Consider the following 18,841-nt stretch of genomic DNA (forward strand, 5'->3'; position numbering starts at 1 on the left):
CAAAGCCAGAACTGCTGAACGGTAGCAAGTAAGGCAACCACACAGTGAACAGGATATGATACTTGAACCTAGTTCAGTATTTCAGTGTCAAACCCAACTCTGATGCTTCAATCAGAACAGGTCATAGCAGAATCTGTTTTGTCACACAGGCAAAGAGGATGAGGGAGTGAATGTTAATAGGCAGAACTTTCAATACACTTTCAAACCTTCAGACCAAGCTATTTGCTCCTCTTTTACACTTACCTATAGGTTTATAATCAGTTGCATTAAATGTCCTGAAAGAAGAGCCAAAGGGACTTCTCATCCTCTCCTCCAGAAGGTCATCTTCATCGTCTGCCTGCAACATAGCTGATACAAGGAAAGATTATTCCACAAATCCACCTGCCACTCATCACTATCATTAATCAACTTAAAAGCAAATCAGACTCAATTCTTTTTATGTGATAGTTCGGCAAGACCTACTTAATATCTGCTCTTCCAGAGCCACCTTTATTAACACTGCAGATCATTGAAACTTAATACACTCGACAAAATTATTCTCCCAAGCATCATCAGATCTGCCGTTACACAGATTTTCTTCTTCAATAGGTTGATTTTTAATCTCGCAAGCGAGTTGTGATATTGCTGATGTTAGAGAAAGCTGTCTTTGTCAGCAATACACTGCAAACTTGGTGAAAAAATTCCAGTTCACACATCCCGGTACGGCCTGGAGTCAGACAGAGTCTGAAGCTTTCAGTTTCACCAATCTCTACCAAGGAGAGTGACACAAGACTGAGACATCCTACCTCCGTACATAACTGTGCCAGTATAGTTGAAGACCACACGACACTGATCCAGTGCAGGCACTGTGTGTAACAAATGGAAAGTTCGGAGGTCCCACTGAAAAAATACAGGCTAAGGAGCAACAAACTATTCAGTTTCTATCCCCTTTTCAACACAGTGGCAAACAACTGATTAACTGTATCAAGCAACCCCACCGCCACCCTCTTGCAAATATGACAGAACCAGAGTTGGATTCCAGCACCACCACCCCTTCCACGTGCTCAAAATGAGAAGCTCTTACTCAAAACGTCATTCCCCATCATGAGAGGTTACTGCAGTAGCTTCAAGGTTGATCTTTGTAAGAGATGGGAAGAGAGCAGAGATACCACAGAATATATTAGAGAAGGAAACCTCTCTCGTTCTCTTTGTGTGTTAAGTATTTCCCCTAGGCCATATCACAGTTCCTACTTACTTGAGTCACAGACAAACACTGTGGTTACCACACAACCTGTAACACAGCAGGCCATTGATACAACTTCTGCAAACAGCTAGTCGTTTATCAATACAAACTCTCGAAGTCCCAGCACATCAGCTACCACCGTGGCCAAAGGATACAATTTCTGTGTTGACTATGACCTCAAGTCCATTGGGATGGAAAACGCCACTGATGGTCATGTTGAATTTGTCAAACTTGTGGATGGCTTGTGCCGATCTGACATCCCAGAGGACACCATCATTTAAGACAAGGTCATCAGTGGGGTTAAAGGTGGCACAGTTCTTCTTGTAGTTGTTGGCAAGATCTGGGTTAAACAGAGTCAATAGCTTGTTGCCAGTCTGAATATCATAGATCTTTTAGATTAAAAAGAAAAAGAAAGATTAGTCACAATTTGTAATGTACCTGTGCCTCAGATCACCCCATGCTCTCCCTGCTAGACTGTTTCCAGAATCACCCTAGTTCACTTTATTTCCAGTTAACCCTGTCAGTCCTTTAAGAGTTTCACAGCTGGAACCAAGTCCCACAGCACGTTTTGGCCAGCCCTTAGCTTACTGCAGCTTCACTGATGCATTTCAATACGATCGGGATTAGTTCCAAAGAAACTAAGTCCATTATGAAAAGTGGGCTGGGAAGCTGCAGTCACAACGTACCACTCAGCCAGAAACTGCTTCAGAAATGGAACTGCTTCCAGAGCAGATAGTATTTACAAACAAAAACTGCAAAGCACATAGTGAGGTGGAAAAAAAGCCCGAAACTATAGAAAACAAGTTAAAATTCCTTGCATTTATACAGAAGGGCAACTTTCTGAGCTTTGTCCCAAAAAACTGTTGGAAGGTAAAAAGATAAAAAGGGCTTTAACTACTACAAAGGGTTTATGAATATCTTCCCGGATAAATTTGATTTTAACATCCCTCAGGGCTTCGCTCGCGTTCAAACTCACACAGATACAAAAATTCTCCAGAACTGGAAAACAAATCTGTTTACCAAACAATACACAAAATGTTCTGACTTCCAGATAAATCTAAGTTGAAAACTAGGCCGGAATGGATAGTTTGCTTAAACAAATCAGAGCAATACACACAATCACAAATAATTTCTAATTCATGACAATTTTTTATGCAAATACTCTTTCAGAAGAGATTGTGCCTATAATGAATGCAAATCAGCACTGAGAAGCAGAAGCACTCGGAAGCCTGCGACTGCCAAATTTGCAGGTATTCATACAAAGCACTACAACAGCATTCTCTGAAAATACACTGGTAATGTTAGCTGCAAATTCGGCGGGCAAAAAGGAGGACACTTCTAATAAGCCATTTCCCACAGCTGTTGGCTGAGCTACTGTTTACAGTGCAGCTTTTATTGTTATTAGTGCTATTACTGAAAAATACGGCAAAGGAGGCAACTTCAGGGGGAAATAAAAAGGTCCGACCACAGAAGCAACACTGCACACTGCCTGTGCTACAGTGGTTTGAAATCACAGAATCACAGCACGTTAGGGATTGGAAGGGACCTCCAAAGCTCATCCAGTCCAATCCCCCTGCCGGAGCAGGAACACCCAGATGAGGTTGCACAGGAAGGCGTCCAGGCGGGTTTTGAATGTCTGCAGAGAAGGAGACTCCACAACCTCTCTGGGCAGCCTGGGCCAGGGCTCTGTCACCCTCACTGAGAAGAAGTTTCTTCTCCAATTGAAGTGGAACCTCCTGTGATCATGTTTATACCCTTAGACACAGGGAGATGCTATTTGACACTTTCAAAGCTTTCCTCTAAAGCCTCTTAGCTCATCAGTTCCATAGAGTATCAGCACACCCAGATCTGTTAATAAACATCCCGTGAAGAATTACATTCAATGTCACAGCTTCACAACCATGACCTTTACTGGTACTTACATGGGCGATGTCTCCTTTTGTGCCAATGACCCTATCCTGAGAGTGCTTGCTGAACTCCACATAGTGGTCATCAGGGAAAGAATGCCTGTAGGTAGAGCCAGTGAAGAAGTCAAGGAACTGCAAATTCAACCTGTGAGAACCAAACGTGACCCAAACACCACCAGAGATTCCAGCAATGCAGAAAACTAAAAATGTGGAGAAGACTTTGCCATTGGCCATGGCACACTACAACGCTAAAATGCTCCACCTGCATTTGCAAGAAAATATCTATTTCAGACACAGCCTTTACAGCAGACCAGTGAAAAAGCCACAAGCAGCAAATTCCCAGACTCATCATCGACAAGGTCTGCTGTAAACACAACACTGTTTAGAGGAGTGAGCAACGAATGGCGTCACGCGTGTTCAAATGCACCCGCAGGCCTGAGGCATGTTAAACTTGTTCACTGAAGAATGTCCTCTGGCTGACTTAAAACAGGTCACAGCAAAACTGCTGCTTACAGCTAAGGTAGCCAACAGTCTCACTTTTAAAAACAAAGAGCCTTCCACCCATTTTTATGGGAAGGAACAATTGTAAGAACTGAAATAGATTTTAAATGGCTTTATCCAGGTCTGAAAATGTCACCATGCAAATCACCATGCTAGTAAAGTTCTGTAACTGGCTACAGAAAGATTGTCAAGATAATTTACAAACATGAGAATAAAAATGCAAACATTTTTCTTTGCCTTCAGGGAGAACAGTAATTTTGCTGATCTACCTGGCATTAAATAGGACTATGTATTTAGAATTTAGCAAAGCTATCTGTACAAAAAAAATAGGGAAGATAGAGACTAAACATAAGAAAGGAAGCAAACTGTATTTTTTTCCCAAAAGACATTGTGAGAGCTGTGCTGTACTGTTCTCTCACACAGTGTGTTCTTAGGGCTTCTGCCTATACTGAATGGTTTAACTGCTCATATCCCGCAGCTGGATCAGAGTATACCTACTTCATATCAAAGACAGACTTCATTCCCCACAACGCAGACAGAGGTTGACTCCACGTTGCAGATGTCAGCAATAAAGATCCATCCTTTATTTCCAAGTAGGAGTGGAGGGGGAGGAAGGGAAAAGAATAAAAACAGAGGTTATCATTTTACCCCGTACACTTTAACTTACATTTACAACGTGAATTTAGGAACTATAGCAGACTTAGCACTACTAAGCTGCTCTGTGGGGATAAACTCTAGGTGTCTAATACTATGTATAATACAAAGAACTCTTAGCAGACAAAGGAAAACATTACAGATAACAATGGGAATGATCCATGATGTTAACAGCAGCTAAAATTGGGATAATCCATGCCTATGTTTTGATGCCCAGTAAGTGGAGTTCATTCTGCTTGTAAATCAGTTAACTTCTATTTCTTCCTAGAATCATCCCCCAAAAGATTTTTCTCCAAGAGGTTATATAAACTCTGATCTTATCTCACATTTATTTTAAATACATAGTTTAAGCATCCTTTCACTCCCAAACATGTGTGAAGGCACACAACCACTGCGTATCTTCTCTACTATCTTCTCTGTTCTGTTGTGTCCAGTTCTGGGCCCTCAGGTCAAGAAGGACAGGAACTGCTTGAAAGAGTCCAGCAGGGCCACAGAGATGCTGGAGGGAGTGGAGCATCTCCTGCTGAGGAGCGGCTGAGGGAGCTGGGGCTCTTGAGCTTGGAGCAGAGGACACTGAGGGGTGCCCTCATTCCTGGGGATCCATTGGGAAAGGGCAGTGTCAGGAGGAAGGAGCCAGGCTCTGCTCTGGGATGGCCAATGCCAGGACAAGGGGCAATGGTCCCAAGCTGGAGCACAGGAGGTTCAAGCTGAAGATGAGGCCAAAGTTTGTCAGTGTGAGGGTTATGGAGCATGGCTCAGGCTGCCCAGAGAGGTTGTGGAGTCTCCTTGTGTGGAGACACCCAAAGCCCTGGCCGTGTTCCTGTGTGACTGCTCTGGTGATCCTGCTCTGGGGGGGTTGCACTGGGGGAGCTCTCCAGCTCCCGTCCAACTCCTGACAGTCTGTGATGCTGTGATTGTCTTGGGAAGAAAAAAATAACTCTAGAACTTAGAAAGGCAGTAGGTAACCATTACAACTACTTTAATGACAGGCATTCCAGACCAGCCAGTAGGTGCAGTTTAGATATACGTATCCAGACAGGCCCAAAACATACCAGGGCTTAGGCTGTGAGTTGTAAACCACAGAACAGGTCTTTGATGACTTACCCTGGATGGCTCAAGGTGCGTGATGGCAGAGTTATGGCAGTTGTAACTGGCCTCTTCCTGTCCACTGAACACATTATAGAGTTTCAACTGCCCCGTGCAAGTACCCAGCATTAAGAATCGTTCTCTTGCAGAAAATGCACAACAGGTAAAGCCACTCTCATCCTCATTTGCTTCCCTGAACACAGAAATTGGACGGAACCTAAAAAAGGTAGAAATACAAGGATCATTGGAAAGAGGAAGAAAAGCAAAACTGAAATGCTGTGTGATGATAGTAAACCCAGTCTTTAAAAATCATGTAGGTACAAGTTAGATTATCCTAGAAGAAAGCTACAAGTGTCAATTGTAAGACTAGAGCTCAAGTGAGTACATTACAACAGTGTTTGCAACATTTCAAGGTTTGTTTTGCACTATTGAGTACTTCTGTTAAAGCACATCATTAAGCTGAAGCACTTGGAGTCTGTCTTCAGAGCTGGATTGATGGAAAACCTGTAATGTCATCACCTGCATAAGTACAGACAGCTACCAGAAACAATTTCTAACAGTTCTGAAGTGCTCAACACAAGGAGGCCTGGCATATCAGCCAAATAACCTCCTGTCACCATAGTTTCCCAAGGTGATACTGGTTTCACTGTGAAAACGCTTTCATTTGTGCGTTATCTTCATTTGTATAAACTTCACATCATCTTCCCATTTAACCTCAGCAAAGAAAGGGCACATAAAAACACTATGGACCTGCGGGGCTGCGGATTCAGCTGCAAGACTAAAATACAGGTTCTGCTGTCCTGCATCTGTCAGCCAACCATTCTCAGAGCTACGCTACACCCGTGTAAAACTGGCGTTACACACTTACCTTCCACAGGAGAACAAACAGCTACCAGCTTCATTAGTCAATGATGCTAATGAATTATCATGACACTGAAAATAGCGTGCTGTATGCACTAAGGATCAGTACTAAGCACAAGAGAAACAGGACAACCATAAAAATGCCTCTCAAGATTCTCCCACTCGTCAGCATTGAATCGAAACGCTTCTCTCTCCAAGGACACTCCGCCATGGGACTGCACGGCCTGAATCCAGGTCAGGCTTTTTTGGCAGAGGGTACATCCTGCGAGGGATCAAGAAACATTTTTCTTCCTTACCTGCTAAATATAAGGTGTCTATCAAAGCAGCCACCATCCACCCCTCCGTACTTCGGAAAGGCTGCCCTGCGGGTCAGCCGTGAGGTAAAGTTAGTTGGCGCTTGGCGCCTCTGTTTTGGCTCAGGACACTGGTGGGGTGTAAAGAGAGAGAAAGGGGGGCAGGTGGCAACAGGGTTCTTGCAGCGGGCATGCTGCTCCCTAAGGTACTCTGTGATTATACTGTCCAGCGTGGGTGGGGAAGGAAGGTGTCTGTCCAGCTGCTTTTTGATAGCTGGGCTCTGGCTGTAGGCGCCATGGTCCGATTTTTGTCGCAACACTCTGATTTTTCTGCCGTTGCAGGGGGATGGCCTCTCTCTGACAAAGCTAATCCTGCCAATCAGAGGGGAGTTGCTGGCATAAGAAGGGCCTGGAAGGGCAAGTGGACCTTGGGACGCAGAGGGCCTTGCCTGAGCATGGACAGAGGTGGCAGTGGAACCTACAGAAGCGTGGCTACTCAAACGGGCCGAGATGCCATTAGCTATGCGAGGAGTGCGAGGCAGGGTCACAGGAGAGGCAGCAGCCGTGACAGGGGTGAAGGCGGATGAATGAGAAGCTGCAGTCATGGGCAGGTCAGCCTCTTTAGTAAGGACAGACGCAGTTTCTCCCAGGCCCTTAGAGATGAGATGGTTCCGAATCAGGAGCAGCAGCTCCTTCTCAGGAAACGTGATCCTCGACTGGGCCACCACATCCGCTTTCTGCAGCCGAGCCAGAGAGACATCCGTGCCAATCAGCAGAGGCTTCCCCGAGACGCGCTCGATCAGCTCGGCGGCGTATTTGCAGAACTTCACGTGCTCGCTGCGCTTGTCCTGAAGCACCGGCTCCTTCATCAACTGCTGAATTTGACAGCTGCTGAAGAGGGGGAGCTTGCTGATGATCTGCCGGACAGTACTGCTGCGCGACAGCCCCACCAAGGCTTTGCAGGCTAACGCGCGGATCTGATCTGCGTCTGTGATCGGCATCTTTATAGACAGCAACGACAGCAGCACTTTGATGCCGTTGTTGGACTGCACCACATTCCACATCTTGGCTAACGTGTGCTCACTGCTCTTGGGGGCCTGAGGAAGCTTTCGCCGAGGAGTTCCAGAGATGAATTTCCCAATACTGGAAATCCGGTTATCTGGGCCACACACACAATTGATGATGATCTGAAGGGCTGATTTCTGAATCTCGGCATCGTGGATGAAAAATTCACCCTCAGCGACTCCAAGGATGATACTGATACCTAGTGAGGGAAAGAAATAGCTTCATTAGTGCTCTGTCTTACACAGTTCAGCAGACAAGTAAGGGAGTTTTCAACAAATGTGAGGAAAATAGGTAATTCTATGTGATTTCTGGAGTTCTGCTAACTAATGTAAGCCATATTCTTCTACATCCCTGGCAAAATGTTCTCCTACACTGATGCTCCTCCACTTCATCATCATCATCAGTAACTAGGAAGTCAAACAGTTTTTCAGAGAAGGTAATCAGGCATGGCCTAGGAATGCAAAATCTGAGATATCTGGCACAGAGAGAGATGCACAGGCATGGCTCCGATTCTTACTGCAGAAATTAACTCCTTTGTAAAAATACTGATGAAGTGGAAACAGAGGGGAAGGAAGGATATCATGCCATGAAAGGAAAAAAGTACATAATGTCACAGGTTCCAAAAGGAGTCAGGCAAAAATGAAACTTGGGGTTTGCTCCCCCATACGGCCCCCATAAGGGAGCTCCTGTTAAGTTTCACATCTGCTTCAGAAGACCAAAATCCTCACTCAGAAAAGAACTGGAGTTTAGACTAAAGAAAGGTTTTGTGCAAAGCCAGTTGTCTTTTGCCTGTATTTAGTACTGTCTGCCTTTGCTTTTTTTCTTTTAAAAAGAATCAAAGTCAGGCTCCATTTAATGCATAATCCCTAGATCTGATCCAGGCAGACTTCGTTCATTTGCATTCTGAATCTGCAGGTGGACAGTTAGAGCATAACTCATATAAACAGCAATAATTGTTCCTCTCTCAAATTCTCAAATGCCATATCCCCAGGAGACCTAAATTTATGAGAAGCTGAGGAAACCCAATAGTCCCATTATAAAAGTGGATTTGCCTCCATCTGAACTTAATGAGCTCTTGAAAACAAGTGGGAGCCGGAGACCACGTCTTCAAATTTGTAATCCAACCACAGTGCTAATCATGACAGTTTTAACCACAGTCTACTCCCTCATTTATTTGCATCCCTGACAGTAACCCTAACCACACCAATTATTTTAACCCTTGTCTCACCGTAGGTGAGAAATACCCAGCTGAAAAACCACGTAGCAGAAGACAACTGGTAACCACGTAAGTCATCAGGCCCATATTCAGCTTACCCACAGTGGAAACGATAGATCCAGCTTCATCTAACACATCCACAGGTTCTGCCAGCTGCAGCTGGATTTTAGGAACCACAGTCAGGATGGCCAGTACATCCAGAGCATATCGTACTGTGTCGTTCCTGGAAGACAACAACAGAAGAACTCCTCAGAGGTGTACATACAGAGTTGTTTCAGTAACATAAAATAGCATTCAATCTACTCCAACAAATAGGAGTAAATCAGTCACGTATGATGTTTCTGATGGTGCCTTTTGACTTCAGAATGTTCCACTCAAAGAGCTGCTCCACAGAAAGCAGTGCTCACGTGCACACCATTGCCTGAAGTCTGTCAACGTTTATCCCACCCTGCCCACAGGCTCCTAAAAGCACTGTAATTTTGTGTTTATAAAGATAAGAATGTCAAGACTTATCCACAAGAGCATTCTAAATTAAGCTTCTCAATCTAATCTAATCTAATCTAATCTAACCTAACTGTACATCTTAGCTGGGGAACACTGCTGTCTAAAATACTCTGGGCACCAGTCAAGGCAATGAAGGTTTTCTTAAGTGAAGGGACACTGTTTAGCAGTAAACCAGACAATTATGACAGGGAAAAAGGTATCAACTTGGGCACCAGGCTAAGAGAGACACAGGAGTGTGGAAAATGAAACAGGCTGCTAAGAAAGAGCTGGAAGAGCAGAACAATGCAGGAAAAGGGGGGAAGGTCTATAAGCCCATATGGAAAGGTAGGAGTTAACCCAGGCAGTAATTAGGAAACTGCTGCGGAGAGTAAGAAACAGGAGAACAGAAACTACCCAGGAGAGTGCAACCTGAGAGAGAGAGGGAGGGAAGGAAGGGGCTGCAGAAGCAAAACAGATTTCAAAAGCTTTCAGGTTAGGCACAGATCTCCTGCAGGCAGCAGAAATGAGGAGGAAGGAGTCCTGGTGACAAGAATACAGCTGATGACAACCAGTTACAGTAGACAGTGACTCACCAGTGAGCACATCTCTAGAGAGGACTACAGCTTCACTTCGCAGAGCAGGAGGTCATTAGGACAAACAGAGGCTGGAACTTTGTACCCATCCTCCCTTTGAACTGGGGACAAGATCCTAACGAGTTCTATCACAACCCGCTGGCAGTTCCCTTTCTTTTGGAACAGGAAGGATGCTGCAGATTTTTTTGGGGGTGGGAAGGTAGAGGGAAGAGGTGCCACAGAAATGATGCCCCCACAAGCTAAGCCCCTCTACCAGCATGTTGAGTGTAACAGCTGGTGGCGCATCATCTAGGGACGTGAACCTGAGCAACGCACAGCAACCATCTTCAGTATTCTTCCTCTCTCAAAAGCTTCACACAGCAACAAATCAATGAAGTGTCCTCTCTTGAGTCATCTAAACTCACTACATCCACACATTCCACCTCTCTCCAGGATTAAGATGTCTTGATTTCACCTTCTACTTGGAAGGTTTTCTAGCCTCTCTCTAACAGAAAGGTAAACACAATTTGAAACAGACAGAAAGTGGCACAGAATTAGGATTAAGCTCTATTATGATGCTGATTTCTCTGCAATCAAAGGCCTAAGGCATTTCAGCTGTTCAGTAATCTCATCCCTTCTCTCTCCCTCAAGATTTTAGTCCTGCTTTCCACAGTGTTAACTTTCATAAGCATTGTGTAGCCACAGCACAGGCCCTAACAGCAGTAACCAGCATGTGCCTGTTTTAAACACTATCAGAGGTGGAAAGTCTAGAAATGTAACGTCCTATCCAAGAGTCACAACTTGCTGCACTGAGACACAGTACTACAGCAAACAGCTCACCTTGCATAGTATGTCTTCCAGTTGCACGCTATTGAAATGAGCTGAAGCATGAGTTGGACACAAGACAATTTGAGAAAAACCTCTGCTGGCTCCCAGTAGAGCTGTGCAGGACCATACTCGATCAGGAACTCCATCATCTCCACGATCTGCTCGTGAGTATATGAACAGGCCTTCAGGGAAGAGAGGGGGAAGCATGAGAAAGTGAGCACAAGGGTTACAAACCTGCACATAACTCCTGCAGCGCTGGAATTTAACTGAAAACTGCAACCACAAAGAGTGGACTACTACTGTTTCTTCAGATTAGGTATTTGTTTTCTGTTTTATTCCCCAACTATAACAGAATAAATCAACTGTCACTGTAATATACAATCATCAACTTAAGAATAAGACCCTTTCAGTTTCTTTGCAGTCCTAGAAGGCTTAGACCAATTAAGGAAGAAGAAAAGTTACACTAAATTAAAATCCTACTCTGCTTTTAAGCGACTAATCTAGTAGTTACTAGACCATGTATTAATCAAACTAAACTTCTGCTAAAATACTAAAAATGCTGCAAGATATATTTAGTTTCTCCATTCTGACTACAAAACTTACTAAAGAAAAAAGGAAATTCCCAACAGAGTTGCCTTTCAATAATTTTTTAAATTTCATAGAAAGGCAACAGCTTAAACCCATTTCTTTAGTTAATGAGAATAAGTGGGTTCTGCAGAAGCAAAAAACACCCTTGTGTTTTCTTATTTTAGCTCTTCTAGAAAGCCATTATAAATTAAACCAGGAGCTACAGGTGAACGTGCTCCCTTGAAACAAGCAGCCACAAAATCCAGGTTTTTTAAAAAATCACTTTGTAGGAAGAAAGTAGAAGAAAAAAAACTATGACCAACACAAGAATCTCTCAGGTCATTCCTGAAAACCATGGTGTCCAATTGACACATTTAACTTGTCATTATCAAATCAAACTTCTTTCCAAGTTTTCCAACGTCATGCATTTTTATATACGGACAGATTTTGTCCTTTCAGAGATTAAAGGCATAGAAAAGCCCACAAGGATAAAAAATAACCTGCCTTTAACCTCAGCTTTTAATAAACGGAAGAGGAACTGCAGCAGATGAGCAGGAGCCTTAATCCCACGTGGCTCAGATGAACCTCAAAAGCTCCTCTATATTTTTCTACTGCAGCATCGTTCCACCAGGCAGGAAAAATATACAATTAAAAAAACCCCATCCCTATAAATCGCACAGCACTGTCTCAGTTATTGCACTGTCTCAGTTATTCCACTGGCTCAAAGGACATCCACATACTCCTGCAGCTTGGATTTGCTTGAAAAATGCAATGACCATGTTAAAAGCTTGCAGCACGCTGCTCACCTTGTAGGGGGGCTGCGGATGGACCAAAATGCCACCTTCAGTGCGCTGGAGCGACTGCTTCACCTGCTCAAGTTTGATAGCGAGGTGAGCCTCAAAGTACCTCCGCAAGGCCATGCAGGTGTGCTTCCCAGTCTGGCGACTGGCAAAGATCTCATCATCGCTCAGGAGGGCTCCTTGGTCTTCCAGGTTCAAGATCTCAAGAGTGCTTATCTTCAGAAAGAGGTTGGGTGGGGAAAAGAAAGTTTCATCAGCTCACACTTCAGGAAAAAAGCCAAACCAAACCACAGTTGTCAGCTGCACTTGTACTAAACCCAAACAAACTTACTTTGCTCTACAAGACACACAAGCACACTCTCCGAGAGCTGACAAAAGCTGTTCTGTCTGAACAGAAAAGGTTATCTGCATGAATAAACAGTAAGTCTAAAAAGACTCATTCCCCCTTCTTCACTATCTACAAAGAAAAATCCAGCAGTTACATCAATGTAGATCTGGAGACAGCGTTGTGCCTAATGCTCCTAGGCACTGCATTACACAACACAAAGTGTGCTTACCCTGCACTGCTCATGTCCCTGAGTCAGATACAACCCAAGCTACGAGGACTGCAGAGCAACACCGTGCAGATGAACCAGCTTTTGGACATGAGCAGTATCATTTGTGCTCATAAGGTACTGTGGCTACCACAGCACACACGTAGTTGTGCCTTTCCTGGGACAAAACTGGATTCATCTGCACCCAAAGGAGTGCACGACAATACCACACGTGTATGTGGAATGGTGAGACACATCTGAACTACCACTGAGCCACCACTGTTTGAATAAGTACTGCTTGACCCAGGAGTTGCACCAAAAAGCTCTCAAAGGGTAGCAAGTCTCTGGACAATAATTGTAGCAAAAGGAAAAAATAATAAAGATAAAGGGATCCAGATGTTTGTCGCTTAGAAAACTCCTCCCAGCCCTCCATCTCTTGGGAACTGAGCAGAAACAAATACCAAGCGAAACCAAACAAAAGAACAGACCTCTCTACAGCTGCACTGCAAAGGGTGCAAACCATGACACTAAACCCCTGCTCACCATACAGAACTAGATGCCTTACCAGGTTAACCAGACGTCGAAGCCCATCGTGCCTGTCAAAGAGCTCCAGGACAGCACGGAAGGAGAAGCAAATGGAGAAGAACATGGTAGCGTGGCAGCATCCTGAGGCATGGGAACACTCCATTAGCCATAAGGTGTAGTTTACTACATCTGAAAGCACATTATGGGGGTGCATGCACACCTAGAAAGCAAAAGAACATTATTGAGACAGACTTCAAACAGCTTGTGGAAGAGAATTTGTGCAAGGATAACGAGGATTCTTTGAGAAGCACACAGACAGAGGACAAATACCAGTTACTCCCAGTTTGACTTGGGACATCTACTTCCACACCAGTAAGAGAAAGCCCCAGTGAGACTAATAAAAGCAATGATGTGGCAATGTAGGACGAGTAATTGGTCCATTCCCCAAGACCTGAGGCTTGGCATGGACTAAGTTACAAGAGACTGCCCCTTGAATCTGGCTTCCTCTGAAATCCAAAGACAAGAGAGAAAGGCACTGCAGAAACCTGCTCAAGCTGTTATCCGTAGATACTGGGGATAACATCTGGCAGACGAGACAATGTCACTACAAAACAGCTGCATGGCTTATGACAAGGCAGGAGGAATCCTCACGCAGCATCTGCCACAGCTTTCGGTTTTCCTTTTGAACAACCATGCAAGCAGCAAGTGGAATTGGGAAGAGGGGGGGAAACCCAACCAAACACAAACCAAAAAAAAACCCAACAAAAACCAGAGTGTGAAGAGTTCTCATGACAAAGTTCAGAGTCAGACTAAAGCAGGTCACATGCAGCCAGGATTCAACTTTCTGACATAACGAGCAAAAAGAAGTGGAGGGAACATCACGCCCATTTCACTCTTCTTGCCCTCATGACCGATGTGTAGTAAGAGGGTACAGACAGCCCTGATCAGCTGTGATTACTAAAAGGGTTTCGAATATTAAATATTGAGTATCACTGATACAAAAGCCTACAGAACATAAATGCCAGCAGAATCCATACAGATACAGCCTTAAACAACCACTACCGGTCCAGCTGCTACAAGCTCAGGCATCTTAACACACATTCAGACAGCATGAAAAACTAGGAAAGAATAATCCAGATGTACATTACTAGTGCAACTGCTTTCATTTTCAGCTGGAAAAACAGTACTGGACAATGCCAGGGACAGGCAAGGAACCAAAAGCCATCACTCAGAGCAGAGCAGAGTTGGAAGTCTTAAGGCTTCAACTTTGTGGTTGCTCTGAATGAATCTCGGAGCAGGACACTCCCATATGCCAGCACGAATGCTCACAGGCTGGAAGTGGTTTTGGTTGGGTTTTTTTGTTGTGGTTTCTTTTTTTCTTGTCATTGTAGCAACTTTAGAATAAACCGGATCAGTTCGCTCACCTGGCTCAGCACACACATGGTGCTGCCAGCACAGAAAATAAAGCAGGAAATAGAATTACTCTTTAAAGTACCTGGGAAACTGAAGCTTAAAGGCAGACTGCCATATCAACCTGCTGGCCAGAGGAACACCACTGAACTGAGAGGAAGATTTCTTTTAAGACTTCTTTTTCTATGTTAAAATATGAGGCGAGGAACTTTACCTTCATTATCAGCTGTTTTAACATTTATAAGCTCAGGCCACAAGAGAACCCTTAGTGCCATTTAATTTTCTTTTCTGCACAACGCAGACCAGACCTGCGCTGGTGTTCTGCTGCGCTCGAACACCACAGAAGTTGTGCTGCTGCCTGGAACGACTGAGGTGCTGTGTAACACTGAAGCTATCCACACTAGGATCAAGCATGGAAAAAACAATCTCAGGTGTAGGAGTCCATTGGAACAGACAGGACAGGACAGTCAAATGAGAATGGAGGAGCTTTTCCCTTCCCCCCCCACCCCTTACTTACATATTTCCTATTGCCTCTGCACATACCAAAGTCTTCTATACGAATTCACTTTTTAGCTTGGGAAGTGTTTATTCACTGTTTGAACACCAGTAGAAACACTAAGAAATGATGAGAATTACTGCAGTTACTGTAAACAAACGCCACTTACCCTCTCCATGGCATCTTGATTGTAAGACAAGTAATATAAACACATGGAGACCCCTGTTGCTGCCATGGAAGGACGAGGAATCTCCAGCAACTTCTGCACTCCTCCATGAGCAACAAACTCCGTTGCAAACTTGTTGTGCAGCAGCAATGATGCCAAATGCTAAGGAAGGATAAAAGCAGATTAGATTGGAAGTCTTCAAACTGTCATCAATTCAATTCCCCACCCCAGAGAAAAACAGACAGCAGAAAAAAAACAAGCAGTCCTCCTTGTTTCCTCCTCCCATTTAGACGATCCTCACTGCAAAAGCAAAAAGGGCACTATATCCCTTTGGTTTACCCATCTTTCATAAGAAACACAAGAAAAGCAGAGCAACTCAGAAATTATCCAACAGGCCACCTTAAGTCTTCCTATTCTTTTTATATTAACTCATTCTCTATTAGCACTACCAAATATTTAAATCTGCATTTGCAGTTTCTACATGCCACATTGCTGGCAAAGAAAATTAAGTTTAAAGGCTATTGTTAAAACTGAAGTCTGCAGCTGCACCGAAGTTTACTACACTTGATTTTCTGTATTAGCAGCACCTTAAGAAGAAACAATAAGAACCATTAAAAACTCCACACTACTCCCAGCTGAGGTAACCTACACCTTTTGTAGGAACACTGCTCCTTGGAAATAAATTCTCAGACAAATGACAATGAAACAGAGAGAAAGATGACACTGGAGGACCAGAGGCAAAGGAATTACTGTGAAAGAGGGAAAGAATACACAGAAAAAGATAACTTCTGCTGCTGCACTGCAGGTTTGGCTTGAAGGAGGTTATTTTGTGCGGCTTTGTACCTCAGAGAGGTCACCTAAAGACTACTCACACAAAACTACTGTATTTCAAACATTAAGCTCAGAGATGTCATGCTGGGGCTTCTGGGAGTAAGGTGCTTATGCTTCTTACTCCTCACACAGGTACCTTGAGATAACAGGCAGTGGAACAACTCATTAATGCCATCTCAGGGCAGCAGGAATACAAGTGTTTGACAGAAAAAGGCATTCTTGTTGTCTTCAGATAGGCAGATGGGAGGTGAAATTAATGGTGCTTCTGCAAAATTAAGACATTCTCACACCCAGCCCCCCCCTCCTTTTTTTTCTTCCCAAAATGCTTCAGAGTTATGAAAACAAAACCACAATGCATTCAAGTTGAGTGAAAGCCAATTCCAATCCCAGGGAGCCCTGGAAGATACCCAAGCCTAAAGAAGGTGAGCATTTGTCTTTGATACACGCAGTAGACTTACGTTCAATGCTTTACAATGTTCACGGTACATTTGATACGTTATTAAAGTAGTTTACCTTAAGAGCTTCAAAAGTGAGCAGCACATCATTGGTTCGCTTCAAATCGATGTAGTACATCATCAGCTCCCTTGATCCCAGTTGCATAAAGATGGGCAGTAGCTGAGAAAAATAGAAGTGGCAGATTAGCTGAGTATTTCATGGGAAATGCAAGGTCTGGTTTGGTTTTTACTCTCTCAAACCCCCAGTTTTCCCCTATTGGCAGATACCTGTCAGGAGAGGTCAGTGGTAACCAGCTCCATCCACAGGAAGCAATAAAGGTTACCAGACCTCTTGTAATACATCTGCTGACTGCAGTCTGACCCAGAAACCTTAACCTTAACTCTCCTTCAAGTGTGGCTGTGGCAAGTCCACACAAACACCCTGGCGATAGGCTCCACTTCCATCTGTGCAAAGACAGCTACCCAACAACCGAACAGAGAAAACAGGAGAGCAGGGCAACAAACCCTTTGCATAATTCTTTGTGTAACAGCCTTATAGTATTAATTCCTATTTTTATATCCTATTATTGCTGGCATATGAAGTGATCCAGTCAGCATGCAGGGTATTAGAGGGATAATGGTTTCTTTGGCTCTCACAGAAGCAAGGCGCACACGTGCACGCACACATAACACGTATCACAAAGCAAAACTGTGTTGCTTTGTTCCATTTCCAATTAAGTAAAATCACCTAAAAAAAGAGATTAAACAGAGATAAAGGTGCTCTGCAGATCAATAACTTGAGTTTTATGGTTAAAAAAAAGTCTTTGGTACACCTGACACTGCCCAACTACTTTGTCCGTGTAAGTACAACAGCTCTCAAAAGCATCTGCATAACACAAGCATTGCCATGTCTCATCAGAACTACTGCAGTGGTTACACAAACCATTTCATTGAGAATTTCAAGTTCATTATTTCCTCAGACTTTCAATTGCTGGACTCTATCGTGTCCATGTCTGAGGAAACAGAAAAAACGCCTGTATTTCAAATGAAGTGACTGCCCTGTGTCCTGTAAACAATGACCAAATTTAACAGAAACAAGGAATAAAATTCCTAGTGCCATGCTCCAACTACTCGACCACACACCTGCTAGGTACAGGTTCAGGTTTGAGTATTACCTACTAGGCAACACTCAAACTAATGACTTCATCAACTGGAAAGTCATCAACAACTCAGGAAAGGGTACTGATCTCAATCATATCAGAGGGCAATACAACGGTTCTGCAATTTTTCCCCCCCACAATGCCACTTGTAGCTTTGCCAGGAAAATTCAAGCACAGAGCACTTCCTCCCACCTTCATATGCTCACCTCTTGGTACTCCCCTAAGGGAGTCAGGTACTGAAGAATGAGCCTCTGCTCTATGGCGGAAGTCAAAGGGTAAAGTGTATAATTAGTGCCAATCACCCACGGGGACATTTCTGACCAGCTGCTGTTGGACAGTTCAACAAACATCCGCTCTGGTTCTGAAGTGGAGAAGCCCAGCTTTTGCTTGGCTTTCCGAAAGCCATCTCTTTCATGCTGTTTCCCTGACTTGCTTTTTCTCAGTCCCCCATCATCCAGCTTTGTAGCAGAGTTTACTCTGCTGCTGGTCTTGTGACTGGAATCAAGATGAAAGGAGATCTCCATATCCCCAGAGACTTCCTCTTGCTCTCCATCTACTGCCATCTCGCCATAATCCATATCCACAGCCTCTTCATCCAGAGGTAGCAGAGGATCTGATGGCACTTTCCGAGGACTGGGACGCTTGTTTTCTTGTTTTGTAGTCATTTCAGTAACCTGCAACTCTCGTAGCCGTCGAAGCACCAAAGCAACCTGTTGCACAAAAGAAGCATGCGTGAGAACACACTTTCTGCTTCAGTCATGCATCTCACATTGACTGTATTTTTTATTCTTATTCTTACCATATAACCAACTCCACAGCATGAAATGTCAAGCATTTGCCCAGAGAAATAATCACAGAATCACAGAATCGCTCGGTTGGAAAAGCCCTCTGAGATCATCATGTCCAACCGCTCCTGTCTACCCCCTAAACCATATCCTTAAGTACCTCATCTACCCGCTCTTTAAACACATCCAGGGATGGTGACTCCACCGCCTCCCTGGGCAGCCTGTTCCAGCTTCTGATGACCCTCTCAGTAAAGAACTTCCGCCTTATCTCTAACCTGAACCTCCCTTGGCACAGCTTGGTGCCGTTTCCCCTTGTTCTATCCCCCATCACCTGGGAGCAGAGACCAGCACCCACCTCTCCACAAGCTCCCTTGAGGCAGTTGTAGGTGGTGCTGAGGTCTCCCCTCAGCCTTCTCTTCTCCAGGCTAAACAAGCCCAGTTCCCTC

At 44.2% G+C, this 18,841-nt stretch overlaps 1 protein-coding gene across 1 annotated transcript in view; it reads right to left on the minus strand.

Moving 5' to 3' along the window:
* VPRBP (Vpr (HIV-1) binding protein) overlaps positions 1 to 18,841 on the minus strand; it is a 44,138-nt gene that overhangs the window by 15,362 nt on the left and 9,935 nt on the right. The window contains exons 6-19 of the mRNA XM_010185094.1: positions 17,817 to 18,320; positions 16,530 to 16,631; positions 15,189 to 15,347; positions 13,154 to 13,333; positions 12,062 to 12,271; positions 10,701 to 10,870; positions 8,904 to 9,028; positions 6,528 to 7,788; positions 5,389 to 5,587; positions 4,129 to 4,211; positions 3,145 to 3,229; positions 1,378 to 1,611; positions 786 to 879; positions 244 to 348 (exon numbers count right to left, since the gene is read on the minus strand). Coding sequence (XP_010183396.1) covers positions 244 to 348; positions 786 to 879; positions 1,378 to 1,611; positions 3,145 to 3,229; positions 4,129 to 4,211; positions 5,389 to 5,587; positions 6,528 to 7,788; positions 8,904 to 9,028; positions 10,701 to 10,870; positions 12,062 to 12,271; positions 13,154 to 13,333; positions 15,189 to 15,347; positions 16,530 to 16,631; positions 17,817 to 18,320 — 3,511 coding nt within the window. The remainder of the gene's footprint in view (positions 1 to 243; positions 349 to 785; positions 880 to 1,377; positions 1,612 to 3,144; positions 3,230 to 4,128; positions 4,212 to 5,388; positions 5,588 to 6,527; positions 7,789 to 8,903; positions 9,029 to 10,700; positions 10,871 to 12,061; positions 12,272 to 13,153; positions 13,334 to 15,188; positions 15,348 to 16,529; positions 16,632 to 17,816; positions 18,321 to 18,841) is intronic.

The sequence above is a fragment of the Mesitornis unicolor genome, unplaced genomic scaffold (genome assembly GCF_000695765.1).
Source record: "Mesitornis unicolor isolate BGI_N332 unplaced genomic scaffold, ASM69576v1 scaffold13985, whole genome shotgun sequence".
NCBI classification, from domain to species: Eukaryota; Metazoa; Chordata; class Aves; order Mesitornithiformes; family Mesitornithidae; genus Mesitornis; species Mesitornis unicolor.